General features: G+C 40.3%; 1 protein-coding gene across 1 annotated transcript; it reads left to right on the top strand.

Annotated features, from left to right (window-relative positions):
• Nucleotides 1-1,078: 1,078 nt before the first annotated feature.
• Nucleotides 1,079-18,377, top strand: DIS3L (DIS3 like exosome 3'-5' exoribonuclease). Its single transcript, XM_074600328.1, has 17 exons — nt 1,079-1,269; nt 3,847-4,000; nt 4,777-4,905; nt 5,554-5,689; nt 6,692-6,868; nt 7,761-7,839; nt 8,798-8,977; nt 9,953-10,122; nt 10,908-11,069; nt 11,762-12,009; nt 12,912-13,004; nt 13,719-14,252; nt 15,108-15,262; nt 15,376-15,554; nt 15,903-16,048; nt 17,608-17,782; nt 17,858-18,377. The coding sequence occupies exons 1-17, from the start codon at nt 1,140-1,142 to the stop codon at nt 18,167-18,169; spliced, it is 3,159 nt and encodes a 1,052-aa protein (XP_074456429.1). The 5' UTR covers nt 1,079-1,139; the 3' UTR covers nt 18,170-18,377.
• Nucleotides 18,378-18,941: the final 564 nt, after the last annotated feature.

Here is an 18,941-nt window from a genome sequence, read left to right as displayed (position 1 = left end):
GTGCATTGGACTCACGATCTTCCTCTACTTTTCTGTTTGATCTTGAGCAAGACTTAATCTTTCATTGCCTTTATCTACCCCTCCATAGATGTGAAGAACAATGTGGGCGTTTACTGTAAATGAGCTGACATGAGGGCTTGCCTGCACTCCTCACACACCCTAGCCCCCTTCCCCACCTCAGCTCCTTGAATGCTGGCAGGTAATTACACAAAACCCAACGATCTGAGGAACGGACCTGGGATTTCTCCTGGAAGATGCCATCAAAGACCATGGAGGTTCACACACATGCATTTGTGCGAGACTACATATTAGGCACAGCAAGACAGCCTTCGTCTCTTCTTCTTCTTCCCTGGACCTTTTTCAAACCTCCAGTGCCTCCAACGTCAAAAACTGCATCACTGCCCTTGTAATAGGAACCCTAAAAACAAACAGAAAACCCCACATGTACTTTCACCACAACCACCCCAACCTAACGCCACTGCAGCCTAAGAGAGTTTAACAAGTTCTTCCACCGACACCCCAGCCACTTTTTCAGCATTTTCTCCACCGTCCCCCAAATCTCTCGGTTTTCCCTCACTGAAGCTGTCCTTTCTGCTCGCCCAGCCGCACGGGCTAGGGCTCTCCAGGGGCTCAGAACCTGCCGATGGCCGCTTTCCTCCTCAGCCCCCACCTGGCTCCAGCACCTCAAAGCCGCCCCTCAGCCGCGGCACCGGCTCCCTCAACTCGTTCCCACCTTTCCCTCAGCGCTTTCCCTCAGCGGCAACCCCGGCCCCTTCAGCTTGTTCCCGCCTGTCCCTCAGAGTCTCCTCTCAGCTGCGGCCCCGGTTCCCTCAGCTCACTCCCGCCTGCCCCTCAGCGCGTCTGCTCTAGTACCGCCCCCAGTTTCCTCAGCTCGCTTTCACCAGCCCCTCAGCTGCTGCCCAGGTTCCCCCAGCTCTTTCCCGCCCCTTCCTCAGAGCCGCCCCCCAACTGCGGCCCCAATTCCCTCAGCTCGCCCCAGCACCGCCGCCACCATCCCGCTCTTTTCCCGCCCCTCCACTGAGGCCCTGCCTCCTGCGGTTGCACCGCCCCCCGCGCCATGCGCAAGCGCCCTGGGAGCCGCGGGCCCGGCCGAGGGGTCGTAGCTTCCCGCCGCCCTAATGCTCCGCACCGAGAGAGTGTTGCAGCTGCGGGGCCAGCAGGGTCGCTCGGTGCGCGTCGTGCGGGAGCACTACCTGCGCCCCGACGTGCCGTGCCGCAGCGCCTTGTGCCGGGCTGCCTGTCCTCGCGGTGAGGGGGCTGAGGGCGGGAGGCTGGGGGTCGGGGCTCCGGGGAGAAGAGGCAGCGGAACCCGGGCTGCCAGAGCCGGCATCGCCCGAGCTGGAGCGGTGGGCGGCTTCTCCCCGGGGGCCGTCGTGCCTCAGCGCACATCGGGCCGTAGCTGTGATCCCTGGGCAGAGGTGATCCCACACGGCCTGGACGGACCGGGGCTGCCGGGGCGGGGAGGCCTGACAGGAGCCGGCGGGACCTGGCGAGAGCGTTGCGGGGGGGCAGCGAGCGGGGCAGCGGTGACTAAGAGAGAAAGAACGGTGGGAGAGCGGTGGGGAGGAGGGGGGGCCGGAGGCTCGGCCCAGAGCTCCCCTGCGCCGTCCCGGGCGGGCATGGCCCGTCCTGGGCAACAGGACAGTCGTGAGAAAAGCGAGAGGTCCCGAGTCAGGGGTTACTGCAAAAGTGCTCCTTCAGAGCAAAATCGTCCAGAAATGAACGAGGCGTTAAGAAAAGAGAAAAAGGGATTGAGAAGTTGATCGTTACAGCATTGGACTGTGAACAGTTTACAGACTGATTAAAGGGTTACACAAGTTTCACTCTTCCGTTTTTTAAAAGATCTTTTAAAATGCATTAATTTCTGCAGAGTGGTGGTTTATAGCATGAATTAATTTCTATACATACCTGTTCAGTGTCTTTACACTGGGGCCAAGCTGTTGTCCTGAAGGGATTGTAATTCTGCATCGGCAGTTATTTCTGTTAAGTAATTAAATGCAATTGCCTGTATAACATCTGGCCATTTCAGACATGGGAAGGCTGCCAGCCTCTGTGATGTCTAGATTTGTTGTTGTTTTTACCTACTGTGGCGCTATTATGTGCATCAGAGATCATCATGTGACCTTTGGTTGATATTTCAGGGGTGGGTTTTTTTGTTGTTAAATAGCACAATTTATTTGGTGCAAGGAACAGACTGGCAAATAACTAACATAATATCCAACCTATTTAAATCGACCAAATTATTTGCTGAACTAAAAAAAGGTTGATAATTTTAACTCTTCCCTCCCCTCCTTTCTGAACTGTAATTGTTATAGATGTTGTCACTTTTGGTTTAGGTGCCTGTTGCAATTAAGGGCAGAAGGTAGTATATTACTACTGTCTAGGATGTCGGGACTAGTGATAGTAACTGCTGCCAAATGTATTGCATGAATTCCTTAAGGATAAGTTACAGGCACATACCAGAAAAAAAGTGTTATCTCTCTTACCATGCCTAACTTTCCCTCTTCTGCACTTAAATGTAAATTGTGCTGTAAATGAGTGTCAGAGTATGTCCCTTTGTAATTATTCTAGGTAACTCAGAGGTGAGGTGAACATTTGTTTTCATTCCTGACTCTACACAATGCGCTGAGCAAACTTATTTCATGCAGTGTGAGAGACGCCTGCGTAAACCACATCTACAGATACTTGTAATGGTGTGCTGTGCCTGCGTAGAAGTTGCTCTGATGTAGATGTGTAGGTTAGGCAAGGATAGCTTAATATGGGCAGATTACATAAATCTTTCAGTGACATTTCACTTTTGATGCCCTTCTGAATTAGTAATAAATATTAGCTTTCTTCTGTGCATTCTGCCATCATCCATTATACGCCTTCAGTGTGAGATGTACCTGTTACTGTATGCAGAATTGGATTCACCCTTCTAGTGGTCACAATTAATAGACAGATTGCCTTGTGTCAGCTTCTGAGAAATACATGAAAATAACCTGACTTGTTAAGATCTCTATACTTTTATTATATATAATTGGCCTGCACTATGGTAAATTCAGTGGCTCAGTGGTTATAATATCATAAGGGATAAGTAGGCATTGAGAGAAAATACAGCAGAGATTCCCCTCGCCCGAAAGTTTGTCAGGTAATCTTTGAAATATCTAAAGCGATTCAACTCATTATTTTTGAGGTACATTATAAGATGTAATCTGTGACGGGTTGGTTGTAGTATTTTAATGGCGTATTCCTAAGGGATGGAGTCTCTTTAGAGAAAATTAGCAATGATAGTTAATAGTTTAGATTCAAGAACATCTTCGTTTCGCAGTAGCATTGCTTTTCTTCACGTGTACCCCTTTCTGTATTCTTTTATGTAAAAATATAGAAAAAAGATCCTGTGGTAAATGGATAGTGTTGAATAGAGAGATTCATGGAAGCAGTGTAACAGAAATACCCGTAATTCTACACCCTTTGAAAGTTCCATGAAAAGATTTTCTGTGGCGGATGTATAGTCCCTCTTTTCATATGGAAGTAGAGGAAAAAGGACTGTTACCTGCACTTCTGAAGATATATAAGTTTCATAATGAAAGTGGATGTTTTTTACTCATTTGGATAGAATTTGCACTAAATTTTGACATCAGCGCACGTTAAAGGATACTGTCACAAATTTAGAGATTGTACCACAGAATCGTACCATAGTGGTCATAATTTTGTTCATCAAAGAAAGAGATGAGCGTACCTTTGAGGATACACAACTGTAATTTCCTGACATCTGAAAGTATTTTTGAGAAACCAGTATTGTAATTGAAAGTTTAAACCTTTAAACTCTGATTTATATTTTAGATGGCAAATTGTTATCGGATGATGTTACACATTATGTTGTCCCCGACTGCAAGGTTGTTCAAGATTACCTTGAGATTCTTGAGTTTCCGGAGCTGAAAGGTATTATTTTCATGCAAACGGCATGTCAAGCTGTGCAACATCAAAAAGGACGCAGGTACTATCCTACTTACTTTTAATTTAGATTGAAGAGACTAACTTTATAAAATGTATATTTAAGAACAGTAATCCAAAGTCAGCAAATACACTCTGCTTAATTTGGCTTTAGGTCTTTCAGGTGTCTTAATGTAATTTTACAGAAGAGAAAGAACTGTGATCCTTTATGATCCATGGACACCAATTCCTGTCATAGTTTTCACTTGATAGGAGTGATATTAAACCTGCAGCATTATTAACTAATCAGATGGCTTGTGGCAGAAATTAAGTCGGCTTTGCAGAAACGATGTATCATGTGCCACAACTAGGTTATGGACATGTTTTTGGTTTGCTGTATTAAAGACTGAGCACTTGTCTGAGCGATTAATACTATTACGTGGTACTTACCTTATTAGACATTAAGGTATGTATTGCCATAGCATGTAAGGGTGCAACTTGCTATCAAGGTCTTCCTATATTTCTAAGGCTCAAATGCCTTTGAAGAAATAGTTCTTCTCCCAGAAGTGACAAGGTAAGTTCCTGAACGCTTATGATGTTTTGTGGGGGTCGTTGGAAAACAAATATGTTTAAAAATCAGAAGCATTCATAATGGAAATTAGAAAAGCTTACTTACAGATGATGTTTTAGGTTTTACCATCAATGATGTAATTTAATGAATGCATTTCTTTGTGCATGCTAGTACTTTTTGTTGAGTTTTTCAGCTGTATTTTCATCTGGAGTTAAAATAGTATTATCAAAAGAAAGCACAACACTATATTTATCTTTTTCGTATTCCAGACTGTACAACAAGTTACGAAATCTAGTAAAGGATGCCCGTCATGACTGTATTGTGTTTGCTAATGAATTCCACCAGCATTCTTATTTACCAAGAGAGAAGGGAGAGTCCATGGAGAAATGGCAGACCAGGTTTGTTTTTACTTATGTGGTACTACGCTGGACAACATTATGGCATTGTATTTAGGAATATTAGCATGCATTGGGTATGTAAGAGTTGCTCTTGCTCTGTTTATCTCTGGAACAGTTCACAATAACTGAAAGTCTAGATTGTCCTTGTGTGATTAAGAAAGTGTCAACATTGTTTTCTTAGGAAAATAGACAAAAATGTAATTAATTAAATGAATAATGCTAAAAGAACCTGTATCATTTTAAAGTTACACAAACATTTTAAAGAATACTTTAGCATAATTAATAGATCAAGCACACCTTATTGGACTGTTAGATGCAGTGTTTGATAGCCTGCAAACACCATGGCATTGGAGTCGTGGCAGTTCCAACTTGCTTTTTACAAACTTTCACTCAGAGGAACGATATGTTACCTTGCAGCTATGGCACAAGGAGACATATTGGGGAGGAAACATTTTTTTTCCCTCTGTTCTCTTGGTGCTTATGTATGGCACATAAAAAATTTTGCAGATACAATGTTTATGCATTTTGAGTATGTATCTCAAAAGTAAGCGTGTTAAACCAAAATCTCATTTATACAAAGCCTGCAAATGTCTTGCAAGTAGCAAATGAGATATGCCAGAAATCTTATTTCAAACTTTGCTTTTCTAGGAGTATTTACAATGCAGCAGTCTGGTATTTTAATCACTGCTTGGGTCAGATGCCAGTTGTTATGGTAACAGAAGATGAAGATGCTATCAGGCAGTACGGAAATGAAACAGAAGGAGTGTTTGTGATTTCCTTCAAGGTAACGTGCCAGAAAAATTGAAGAAGGTTTCCTTTATGCTGCATCAAAATGATGAAGCAAGTACGTTAAAACCCAATGTATAGTGTAAATCATTTCAGAGTTTGCGTTTAAGAAACCTGTGATGCTAACTCATGTATTCATTTATCAAAGAAAGCAAAGATGTCAGTCATGGGAATGTCATAAAAAATGGTGGCAGTGAGCAAACCAGAGAACTGAAAAGAAAAACAGCAGCTCTAAAGATAGAGGTCATCCTTCTTAGAAGCCCTTTTCATTGTTTTCCTTATTTTTAAAGAATTGAGCATCGGTGAAGAATGATCAGTTTCCTCAGCCAGCTGTCTAAATCTATAGTGCAAGCAGTTCATAAACAGCTTAGCCTAAATATCCATCAGCATTATTCTGCCAGTTTCCTTTAGCCTTGACTACGTAGGATACAGTGATGTGTGAGAAGATAATTCATTCTTCATTCGGTTGTTGATCTCTGATACCGCTTGTATTCAGCGGGATACGTGGATGGGATGTTTATGTTTAGCTGTGAAAGGATGCTGAGTAAAAACAGGACCAAACAGATTTACCTTAAATCTATATAAAAATGATGATGCTTGTTTGTTTTTTTTAATTGTTAAGAGGCAATGGAAGGTGGCCCAAATGTAGTGTACAAAATCATATAAAAATGTACAAAAAAGTGGGTTGCCAGTTTGATTTTTCTGCTGTTGCACTTTACAAGAAGTATGTAGCCTGGCTGGGGTATATTGGTAGCAAAAGTTTGTGAATCTCTAGACTAGGATGCTGTCTTAACAGTTGCGCCTCCTTTGTTGTATTTAGTGAATGAGTTGGGTTGAATCTGGAATGAATCTGTAGAGCAGACACATCATTACCACTTGGAAGTGCTGTTTGAGTATAGCATATGAGATGGCTCTTATCCATGATGGGCTTTCCAAATGCATTATTAAAAGAACAGAGACCTTTAAATACTTTCATGTTTGTTTATATATCTGCATACAGAATTACTTGGATAACTTTTGGCCTGACTTAAAGGCTGCCCATGAACTCTTTGATTCTATACTTCAAGCTCAGCATGAACGGGAGAGTGAAAGCCAAGAAAACAATGGAAAAGAATATCCTGAGCACTTACCTGTGGAAATATTGGAGGTTGGGATCAAATCTGGAAGATATATACAGGTAATTTGCTATAGAGAGCACATACTCGGAACAACAGTCTTGTGCTTGGTCCCTTTAGTTGCCTGAATTAGCCTGATTAGATAAACAAATATTGCTTTAGTGGGAAGAGGGAAAGAAAACACAGAAGCAAGAGTAAGAGGATGGAAGGGATTAGGAGTCTCAAAATATTTCCCTTACTTCATCTTGTGAACACGTAGGGTTTTTTTCTCTTGGAGAAGGAAAAACGAGAATTTGTTACTGAGGATGTTAAATTTGCTATGGATTTTTCTTCAGGTTGATATGTGATATACCTGTAAATTGAGAAACTGGGTGTGATATGAAGCAGCTATATCTCATTCTTAAATATAAAAAATGCTGTAAAAGGGCAGCATTTCTTATTTCATTTGCCCAGAGATCTCTCAGTCAGTGAAATTAATTTACAGTTTTATGGCTGTTCAGGGCCTTAATATGGATTGGTGGTGGACAAGTGTCCTTCTCCTAAAAATAAGTTAAAGAATTAGAGGTAGTAATTTTTCCTTTCTTGTCAATTTCAGCAGCGAGGTGAGAATAAAATATGAACAGAAAGACTGAGGTTTTTCTTTCTTGTAGGAATAACTCCAGGTTCCATATTAAGGCAGGCAGCAAAAGTACACTGCCTGTGATTTGAATAGAAGGACCTTTACCTGCTTACAATTAATTTGAGCATTTAAAGAACTTACCATTCTTTTCCAGTTCTGCATTATACATTCTCCCCCTATAGAGATAACAGTTATGTTCAAAATAACCTACATATCAGTAAAAGCTACTGATTTATCTTAAAATAATTGTAAAACTCAAAATTTTATACTTTAAAGTTGGCTATTTAGAGCCATGACTGTTTCATTCTGTTTATCAGTTTGCTATTTTCTTTTAGGGTACACTGAATGTCAATAAGCATAGAGCACAACTGGAAGCTTTTGTTCGACTTCAGGGATTCAGCAGCAAAGAAACAGGTGAATAGACGATGAGAGGATTTACTCAATGCCTTTTTGACACTGTTTGCGCTTTTTATGAGAAGCCACGTAGCCATACGTGTGTACCTGTTCAGCTCTTAAACAAGATGAAAGCTAAGACACTCCAATGCTTGGGTTGTTTTCATGGGCTGCAAAGGAGGCTGAAGATAACTCAGAGGGCGGGCCTCATGAGAAAACAATACGCTTTATGTCCTCCTTCCTCTTTCTTAGTACCTTTAGCTGTGTTCTGGATTCTTGTCCTCCTCAGAGGTTTTCCTAGACCTTTTCTGAAGTTGCATACTGATACAAATTGTTATCTCTGTCCTTTGCTCTGTCTTGAGATGACCACTCATTCGACTGAAATAACTGTTTGCATAGGTGTTGGCAGGATTAGGAAGCTGATCATTGTGAACGTAATTGGAAAAATGCCTTTTGAATCAGATTGGAACACCAGTATTGTCTTTCTGGTATGAGTTAGCAATAAATACCTTTGAAGGAACATTGCATTATCCTTGCACAGATATATTGTCCCAGCTTTCACTAATAAGTACTTTCAAATGTTCCTGTGACTGGCCCTGCAGTCAAACCAGTGTTCAATATATTAATCCTTTTTTTTAAACTTGTTTGATTCTGGACCCTGCCCAGAATCCTGTGGCAGTGGTTTCCACAGTTTAACTGTTGTGTGTTTTTGAGGCTACTGCCTAAGAACAGTGAACTCATCCTGGCCTATGCTGCTTTTTATCCAAGAGATTACTTACAGAATTGCTTAATATCTCCTTTTAAAAAAGGAGGGAAAGGTTTTAATTTTCTTACAACATAAATTACTTGCCAGCAGTCCATTTTGGAAGAAAACATATTGCGAATGTCATTTTCTGTTACTTCAGCAGAATGCTGCCAAGAGTAGGGATTTGAATTTTTTAGCATTTTATAGTTCTATTTCTTTTTATTTTAAATTCAGAACTTCAAAGTGACATCCTTATTTATGGGGCCAAAGCTCGAAATCGTGCAATCCATGGTGATGTGGTAGCTGTTGAGTTACTACCTTTGCATGAATGGAAAGGAAGGACTGTTGCGCTTTGTGAAAATGAAACCGAGGATAAAGCACCTGCAGACACCACTGGTGACCCCATGCCCACAGGTAAAGTAGATAGCATGGTACAATGTTTTGTTAAGATCACCTTACTTCCTTGGTCAAAGTTGTGTTTTGCTCTTCATTATACAGTGCCTTCCCTTGATTTCTGCAGTTGTCACATTTTTTGCACCATAGTAAATTTGATGTGATTATCCCAAATTAAAGCATTCTAACATACCCCAACAAGAAAGCCACTAGATTCTCTCTATATGCAAGCCCCCCCCCCCCTTTTTTTTCTCTTTAATTTAATTTGCGGAAATAGCTGAATTATTGTAGTTATCTTCCTCAAATATTGAGATTGGAATACGTTACTACCCAAATGTATGCTGTCACTCTTCAAAGCTCTACAAGAAATGAACTGCCATTCTAATACAGACCATTTTACCAGGGTGTGTGCTCCAGTTTTTATTAGGTGAAGAAGTAGCCAGCTCCCATTACAATGGGACATGCCTGTGTACTGTGGGAACTTAGAGTCTTATTTGAAAATATTAATCTGCAGGTGTTAAAAGTCTTAAAAAGTTTTTTAAAAGTTTAAAAGCTTTTAAAAGTTTAAGTTTTTAAAAGTTTGCTGAGGTCAGAGTTAAAAGTTTTAGGAGGTTAATTCTCTTCCTGCAAGAAAATGCTGTTTGATTTTGATCTTTGCTATTGAAAATTTTCTGTATTTTTTCCTAGAATTGGCCACATTTCAGTAGTAGTGGAAACCTCTCTGAATAATTTATGTACTGTATCAATTGAAATCTATACAATGAGTTAGTCTCCACATAAATAAAAGCTCATTAAAATCTGGCTGTACCAACGATAATTTATAACAAAGCTTATTATGTTATCTGTATACCATATGTTGTTAGCAATTGTAATACAGATTTGTGGATACATTAGTTCGTATTACAAAACAATGAATCTTTTATATCTCCCACATATTTGCTTTTATGTTCCTGTTTAACTCTTTAATGTACAGCCAACAATATTGCTTCTTAAAAGGTAAAGTTGTTGGAATCATTCAGAAGAACTGGAGGGATTATGTGGTCACTTTCCCCTCTAAAGAAGAGAGCCAGTCCCAGGGCAGAAATGCTCAGAAAATCCTTGTTACACCTTGGGACTACCGAATTCCCAAAATCCGTATCAGTACCCAGCAAGCTGAAGCATTACAGGTAATTTGACAGAAGTGCTTCTCTATTCTGTGTTCATGCAAAGTTGCGCAGGTGTTGTATGCTCTAATGATGTTTCTTTGGCAAAAACATGGGTAAAACTATTAATAAAGTTAAGTCTGTGAGAGTAGTTCTGCCTTGAAGGAATGTGTTCAATTCCTGTCAAAACCACATCAGCTTGAAGTGATAAAGCTTATTTGAGTTCTGAATTTGGGCCACAGTTCAGGTACCGTGACCATTCATATACTACTTGCTTTGTTTTTTTCTGATAAAGGTCATATTAGGGGTATAAATTGTACTAACCCTTGTGGCTTTATTGGATCTATGACTATATATAACTTTGATGAAAGTAGTAAGAGCTTTTCAACAAATTGGTAATGAATTATGATGATTAGCTTGCCATTGCTTTAGAAAGAAGAAACACGGGTTCGTTCATTCCTAGCTGCTTTTACCTTGTAATGTTAAGTACTTCTTCACAGCCAAGAAGTAAATTCCAATTGTGTCTTTTCTGGTATAAGAATATTTGTGTACATCTTGGTTTTGTTTTTATTTTTATACTTTAAGATAGAGATTCTCCATAAAATGACCCAAGTGGGTCTTTGATCAGGAAAGAAATGTAATTCTCAGTATTTCTTTGTGTGCTTCTCGTTGTGGGTTTCTTTTTCCTTTCTCTAAAGTTTTTGGAGTTGCCAGTCTCTCTGGATTGCATTGTTTGCCCCTGAAGGAGTATTTATATTGATCGCTTGTCAGGAGCAGATTGCTGTTCTAACAGAATTGTTTTGCTGCAGGAGTATAGAGTTGTTGTGCGTATTGATTCTTGGGAGTCAACTTCTGTGTATCCAAATGGGCACTTCGTGAGAGTTCTAGGAAGAATTGGGGATCTTGAAGGGGAAATTGCAGCTATTCTGGTGGAGAACAGCATTTGTGTCGCCCCTTTCTCAGAAATCCAGGTTAGTCTTTGTGATTAGACACATTCTTTTCTGTTGATTTCCAGGGTCTTGTTTCTCAAAGAGGGGGACCCTCTTACAGCTGAATGTCGTAGTTGCCAACAGGTTTTTGAAAGCTGGAAACTATTTATAGGTCATTTCTTGGAATTACTTTTGGATCAGTGGTTCTAGAGATACTACGAATGAAGAGTGATTTTAAGACAATATGTTTGCTATGAGGAGATTACAACCTCTTAATTCTAATTTGAGGTAGACTTTTAAGATATTATTGTCTTTAATATATGTTTATGGTACTGATCCTAAAGGCACAGACCTACTGAAATCATTGTCTTAAATTCTTTTGTCCTCCACCAGGAGAGGAACCAGCTCTTATAGACAAGTATTTTGATTATACCTACAATTAATTGAAAGAAAAAGAATGTAAAAAACCAATATGTAGTGATGATGCTTGCCAGAGCTGCAACATCACCACAATAATACCAGGTTTTAATAATATGCATAGCATTCTTTCATACCTTCTGTGAAGTAGATATAATAGACTGACTTGGAAAGTGCAAGGAAAGAACAATTTGTCTAGGATGAAAAAGTACACAAAACAATTAACAGAGTCGAAAAGGAAACGCTAAATCTAATTTCTTGGCTTCGTTTTATAGAAAAGATACAATTGTGTGTTCATCCATAATGTTTTTGTACAGATGAGTGAAATGCCCGTGAGTTCTTCAAAGAATCCATGGAAGGTGAATCCAGAGGAGGAAAAAAACCGTCTCGACTTGAGAGATACACACTTGATATTCAGCATTGACCCAAAAGGCTGCGAGGATGTGGATGACGCGCTCTCTGTTAGAACTCTGCCTAATGGGAATCTAGAGTTAGGTGTCCATATTGCAGACGTAACCCATTTTGTGGCAGCTAATTCTTACACTGATGTTGAGGCCAGAGCAAGGTAAATTATTTTATTTATGGAGGTTAGAAGTTTGTGGTGCTACCTTAAAGAAACATTGAGAAACATTGGAAGGAAGGAAAGAAACATTTTTTTCTTCTTCTTTCTCCTTTTGTGTCATGGAAACAGCTTATTAAACCCAGTATATAGCTAATGGTATTCCACTTTTATTTGGATGAAATAGGCCTGTTGGGGAAGAAACTGCTTTCTGACCTACTGCTTCACCCTTTTGCTATCAAATTGCTTTTTTCCACAAAGTTATAATTTATCATTCCCTAATCATTAGTGTTTGCTTTATAGTCTACTTTAACATATGTGATTTGAAGTATTTAAAAATCACTTGTTTGCATTCCAAGGGAGATGAATCTTCACACAGGACATAGAAAACCCATAAAATTGGCTTAAGTCTTACATGAATTTAATTCATTCAATTTAAAGAGGTATTTGGCAGGCATGTGTTTTAGTATTCAGTCTTGTGTTTTAATATGCCAAATATTCTGTTCTTTTTCTGTTATTGCCACTGTTTTGAACTTAAACTGCTGAATCACTTTATGAAAGGTATTCTTTATAGACGCAAAGAAATGTAAACTGTGTAGCCAGCAGATACGTTTGATGTAGCCATTAAATGACCTCTTCTTAGTTGAGCATATTTTGTACAGCCCCAGCTCTGGCCTTAATGGCAGTTGAAGATACTGAGGAAGGCAAAATTAGGCTGGTACTATACAAATAGTTATTTAAATAATTTGACTTTGGTATTGCACATGTGTGGATTCTGTAACAATAACCTTTTAAAATCATGCTGTGTGTCTTGTTTTGCTGATGTTATGCTTATACTGCAAACTGCTTGGGAGATACACACCAATGAGTCCTTGTGAGAAGAATAGTAAATGTGTTTTATTCCTCAGGGCAACAACTTATTATTTAGCGGATCGTCGTTATGACATGCTGCCCTCCGTCTTGAGTGCTGACATATGCTCTCTTCTTAGTGGAGTTGATAGGTAAGATTTTGTGTAGTAACTGCTTATGCACTCGCTTTTTGGATTATGTGCTACTATTAGTAAGCATAGTAGGGAGTCACAAAGAGCTGAAATACAGTACTCTACAATGACTGTCTTGTCCTCCAATAATGTTTACCCATGCCCTTAGCAATGTGCTTTGTATTTAAAGAGCAACCCTAAAGGTAAAGGCATCTTTGTTCTTCACTTGTTCTTTCACATGGGTTTCAGTCTGGAGTGCATGCACCCATGTTAACGGTCATGGGTTTTGCTATTGTCCTATTCCTCAAACATGGTGGTACCCCATTTCATTACGGTTTACAGGGTTAGTCGGCTGCCTGGCACGGGGATATGCAGGGTGCAGATAACGTTCATCATGGATGCATCTGACTAATAAAATAAAAGTGAATAACAATAACTATTGCAATGTAGCTATGCTTTAAAATAGGTGTGGCCTTATATCTCGAGGTCCTCTGCCTCAGCAGATGGAAAATACCACTGGCATAGGTGGGTCCTCATTTATTAAGTTGTGATACATGAGACTGAAAGGCAAGTGCATTAATTAGTGGCATTGCTCAGCACTGGTTTGTTTTATGAAGAAAAAGATGTTTCCAGTAAAAAAAACAGAATGAAACCTGTAAATTTGTTAACAGTTTTATGTGCTTGAATTGACAGTTCAATCAGAACTATTTACAGAATTGTGATCTTCTCTTTAAGGTATGCTGTAAGTGTCTTGTGGGAACTAGAAAAAGAGTCATATGAAATGCTGAGAGTCTCCTACAACAAAACCATCATTCGATCTGCATACAAGCTAGTTTACGAAGCAGCACAGGCATTATTAGATGGAGACACAAGTGTTGTTGGTGATATCCTGGAACTGGAAAACTTGGATAAAAGAACTAGACAGAAGAAGCTGGATGAACTGGTTTGGGCAATATCAAAACTCACCGATATCGCACGACACGTTAGAGCTAAGCGGGACAGCTGTGGTGCTCTGGAACTAGAAGGGGTAGAAATCAGAGTGCAACTGGATGATAAGAATAATATCCATGATCTCATCCCCAAGCAGCCGCTGGAGGTGCACGAGACTGTAGCGGAATGTATGATTCTTGCCAACCACTGGGTGGCAAAAAAGATTTCAGAAAACTTTCCTCATCAAGCTTTGTTGCGTCAACACCCTCCACCACGACAGGAATTTTTTACTGAACTTCGAGAATGTGCCAGCGCCAAAGGTTTCTCAATAGACACACGGTATCTTTTATTACTTACCTTCAGCGCTTTAATTAAAGTTAAGCAATTAACTGTTTGGCTGTGTTGTCATCACAAAGCATTACAGTTCTCAGGATCAATGTTAATAGACACTGCATAGCAATTCTTAAAAAAATAATTTACCATAACCTTTCTGTAAGCAGGAGATGATGTTCTAAACGAGGAGGCTGCCTGGATTCTGCTGGCAGGACTGAAAATGGCAGCACGTGAATAATTTTAGACATATCCAAACAGAATTTGTTCAGTCAGCATGTAGTGGTTAAGCTCTGTAATAGCCTTGTTTGCACTATATTTCCTGTAACAGTAGTGTAACAGAGTACTTGTTTAAATCAAGTTAATTCTGTGCAATACAGTCGTCATAAGTAACACAAAATAATTCAGAATTACCTTGTCAAGATATTATGAGAAGGCTGTGAGCTTCATCACATTGGGAGACATCATTTCTGGACATCATAGAGTGTGAAGGGACCAGTGATGCCTCCTTTTATTTGGGGGTCCCCTCGTCCTGTTTGTGCTCTCCTGTACAGAACAGGTTTGGGACCAGCTTGCCGTCTGCTTTGTACCACGCAGGAGGGAGTTTTGCTCCAGCCCTTGTTGTTTCTCTGGCTGCAAAAGACAGGCCTGTTGGTGAAAAGTGGGGTTTTTTCTAGACGCTTCTCTAGAGCAGAGCTGTTATTAAACAGTGTTGAAAGTTTTCCTATCATTCTGCTTGTCGTTGATATTTTTATATTAATAATGATTAATAAACTTTTGTGTGCTTTTGTATGCTTTTTTAACAATAGGCTGTTATGATCAGGAATAGCGTAATTTTCTTCAGAATTAACGCTTTTTTGACAGGTCTAACAAAGCATTGGCTGAGTCTCTGGATAAAGCGAATGACCCAATGGATCCAATTGTAAATAAACTGTTGCGATCTATGGCCACTCACGCAATGTCTAACGCGTTGTACTTCTCGACTGGCTCCTGTCCTGAGGAAGAGTTTCATCATTATGGTATCTTGTCACTTTTATTTTTTTATGCTATTCCTATTATTATTTCTGAACTGTTGCGGGGGAGGCAGTTGATTGCTTTGATTGCTTATCACCGCTTCCTTTTTCACTTGTAGGACTTGCCTTAGATAAGTACACTCACTTCACTTCTCCAATTAGAAGATATGCTGATATCGTTGTCCACAGACTCTTGATGGCAGCGACTGTGAAGGAAACTAAAGGAGATGTTAAGGATTATGTATTCAGTAATAAGGATCTTCAGGAATTGTGCAGACACATTAATAACAGAAACCGGGTAAGATGGTCATAGTGCGTGTCTCCGTACTTTTGTATGCTGCCCAATGGAATGGGATACCAGTCCTGGATGTAGCTTTTGGGTACTACAATGACATAGTATCACTTTTATTTTTTATTTATAATGCTTTTGGGCTTTTTTACTTAAGTATCAGTTTTCTTCTGAGACTGACTGGTAGTAAAAGTGACTTCATATTTCATCTGGACTACATCTGCTATTTCCTTTTGGATGTAAATTTCTAGGCAACAGGTAATGGGAAAAAGAAACTATGAAAATCAAATCCAAACAAGCTCGTTGAAATATTTATTTAGGTTGTTTTGTCTTCTCTTTTTGGGGGGTTGTTTGTAGGCCGCCCAGCGTGCTCAGAAACAGTCTACTGAACTCTTCCAGTGCATGTACTTCAAAGACAAAACCCCAGAAGCAGATGAGCGCTGCATAGCAGATGGTGTTATTTACTCAGTTCGAACAAATGGTGTGCTGGTTTTTGTACCAAGGTGAGTTGATTAGAGCTTGCACTGAGCTTAAAAACAAGATGTCAGTGTTACTGGAATGCCGTGGAGATGGCTCTGGTCCTTGAGAAAGGAAGCGTTTATAGCATGGCTTGGTGGTGACCGATGACTGCATTTTAGATTTTTGTTGTAAATCAAAAGCAGCGCTTTTCCGTGCATTGACTCTGAAAAGGAGTTCCTATGAGGAAATGGTAATACTACGCTTTACGGTATGTGTTTATTTCAAAACATTAAAGGGACATTTTTTTCCCAAGCAGCTGCTAAGGCAGAACAATGACTGGAATATTCCACACCCCCGCCTCCCCCTCCCCTTTCTTTAAAAAACAAAACCCAAAACCCAATAGAAAGTGATTTTTCCAAATCACAAAGCCCTGCATTCCCCGGCACTCTTTTTGTTCACTACAGAAGGAAATGGGAGTTTACGCAGGCTAGGAGCACTTTTTGCACACCTACTCCTCATAGACAGCAGGGAAGCGTAGACGAAGTGCTCACATGGTGCTGTTTATGGCAGTTACAGGCACTTATAAGTGCCTGTATCTCAGCTCAGCCTCCCATTTATGCTAGTAGAAAGCAACTCTTTGCATGAAGTTGACATTACATTTCAATTTCTGAGCTTTTAAATCTGTATCTTAAAGTATACTAAATGTGTTCTGCTTGTGGTACAAATGGACTAGTGAGTGATGTAAGAAGGTACTAGTCACCACAGCACTGGGGAGCGCTGCCTCTCCTAACACTTGACCAGCTCTTCAAGCTCGGGGGGAAGAGAACTACCTTTCTTCTCCGTTACTGGCTCTGGACACTTTGGATTAGTTAACCATCTTCATGTTTGCACATTACTGGTAGCAACACTGTCTACCCAGCTAGCTAACAGGTACAAGAAATGTAGGCACAAAAATTCTCATTTTTAAAAAAACAAACCAACCCCATTCTACGGGGATGTTAGGTAAGGTAAGCCATTACACAACCACCCTGGACTTCCATGAATACAGCCGGGGCTGCTTGATCCTGGCCACAGCCTGAGCTTGGATGTAAACCAGCTCGATGTAGGCCTGTTGTCTCCAGCATTCGAAAGGGCTTGGCCTGGATGCATGGCTGAGGGGCCAGAACCTACCCAACCACGAAAGGCTTCCTTCCAGAGAACCCCGTGCAAATATGCTGCTGGTCTTCAAGTAACTTCTTCCAGTGGAGAACTGTCTCCTCACTGCACTGTCTGGAATAACCTGTAATGCTGCTCTTCCATTATCGGGCCATTCCAGGCTCCACCCAGCACATAAATACTGTCAGTGATCCATTATCTTTACTTTTCCTTCGCTGCTTTCAGAGCACTTCAGTCACTGTCTTCATGCTGTTTTCATATACTCTAGGGGTTTCTCTGACAATGCACATCTGTGTCTCCAAAGCAGGATTATCAGGCTACGGTGTTTGCCCCTTTATGTTGTTTTTACATAATCCTAGCTAGCCTTCTGTTAGTTTCTAAATTAAGAGAACTGATAAGAGTGAAAATTGGTAGAACAGTTTGTATCTGCTCATCTCCTTTTTTGTAGATATGGAATCAAAGGTGCTGCATATATGAAGAACAAAGAAGGCTTAGTCATCTCTTGTCAAGGGGATGGGGGCTGTGAGTGGAAGCCTGGATCACTTCATCGCTTCCAGAATAAAATTACTTCCACTACAACCACTGGAGAATCAGTTACATTAAGCCTTTTCGATCATATTACAGTAAGTATTTAATCTGAAAGAAGTAAAAGGAAATAGCACCATTGGAACTAAGGTAATTTTTGTATTGGTTTTAAGGTGAAAATACTTGTGCAGACTTCCCGCTGCCATGCTGACACGATCAAGCTTGAAATAATCAGGACCACACCGTACCAGACTTCAGACACAGAGGTTTCCCAGAAGAATTTTCACGTGGTAAAGTCTGACTTGGTAAAAGAAGTCAGTCAGTCTGCAGAAGCAGCCCAGCGTGCCCAAGAAAAAGCAAGCATTGAAGTAATTGATGAAGACTATCAGGAGTACTGCCAGACCAAGGGAGCAAGCTTATACCAGCTGCTGGAGGAAATCAGGGATTTGGCTCTATTAGATGTTTCAGCTGACAGTCGAACTTGAACTATAACCCAGCACCACCCACTTGCTGATGTTCTGCTCCTATTGACTTTGTATGGGTGGTTTTTTAAAAGCGGTCTATTTACAGTTTCAGGGATCCTTTTAATAAGAAACTAAATGTCTATTTTAAATAAGATTTTTTATCTGATTATGAACATGTATGAGTTCTTGAAAAATTTTTTACGTGATAAATCTCATCTTCCAGACTAAAGAGTGTAGTGAATTATTTGAACTATTGTTGAAAAAACTTACTTTCCCATGTTGTCCCTAAATTCCTAAAACCTAAGTATTTCCTACAGCTGTGGTTATCTTCCACAAGAGTTTAGCAAGTCAAACTCACAGCTACAAGGATACAAAAAGCAGACTCCTTCACACTAACCTGGAGTACAGAATTTTGTTTATTGAAATGCCCTAGCTGCTCAGCTGGCATAAAATAACACCTGTTGACACAAACTTATTTCATCTGTTCTAAGTGCTGCTCTCATCTTAATTCACTTTCTAGAAATTCACTTTCGTGTTACAAACAACAGTCTACCCTGTGCTCAGGGCTTTACCATTATGGTGATTCTTGTTCATTCCACAGAAGTGAAAAGGAAGAAGGAAAAACAAGACTGTAAGAAGACGATGCCACAGAGCCTTGAGGCAGAGAACAAAATCAGCCGAAGGGAGATAACTAATGTGGTCAAAGCCGAAGCACATTCCCTTAAGGGATGTACTCATCTGTGAAGAGACATCTGAGCTAGCACAAGGGATGGGGAAAGCTGGAGGGCAGGGA

Source organism: Larus michahellis, chromosome 9, assembly GCF_964199755.1.
Source record: "Larus michahellis chromosome 9, bLarMic1.1, whole genome shotgun sequence".
NCBI classification, from domain to species: Eukaryota; Metazoa; Chordata; class Aves; order Charadriiformes; family Laridae; genus Larus; species Larus michahellis.
The sequence above is the reverse complement of the archived record's forward strand: the minus strand, read 5'-3'. Positions and strand labels throughout refer to the sequence as shown.

Bases quoted from the DNA above. Each gene is read 5' to 3' on its own strand.
- DIS3L (XM_074600328.1), top strand. From the start codon at position 1,140: ATGCTCCGCACCGAGAGAGTGTTGCAGCTGCGGGGCCAGCAGGGTCGC. The intron at 1,270-3,846 runs GTGAGGGGGCTG...TTTATATTTTAG, and splicing joins CCGGGCTGCCTGTCCTCGCG to ATGGCAAATTGTTATCGGAT. The intron at 13,005-13,718 runs GTAAGATTTTGT...CTTCTCTTTAAG, and splicing joins CTTCTTAGTGGAGTTGATAG to GTATGCTGTAAGTGTCTTGT.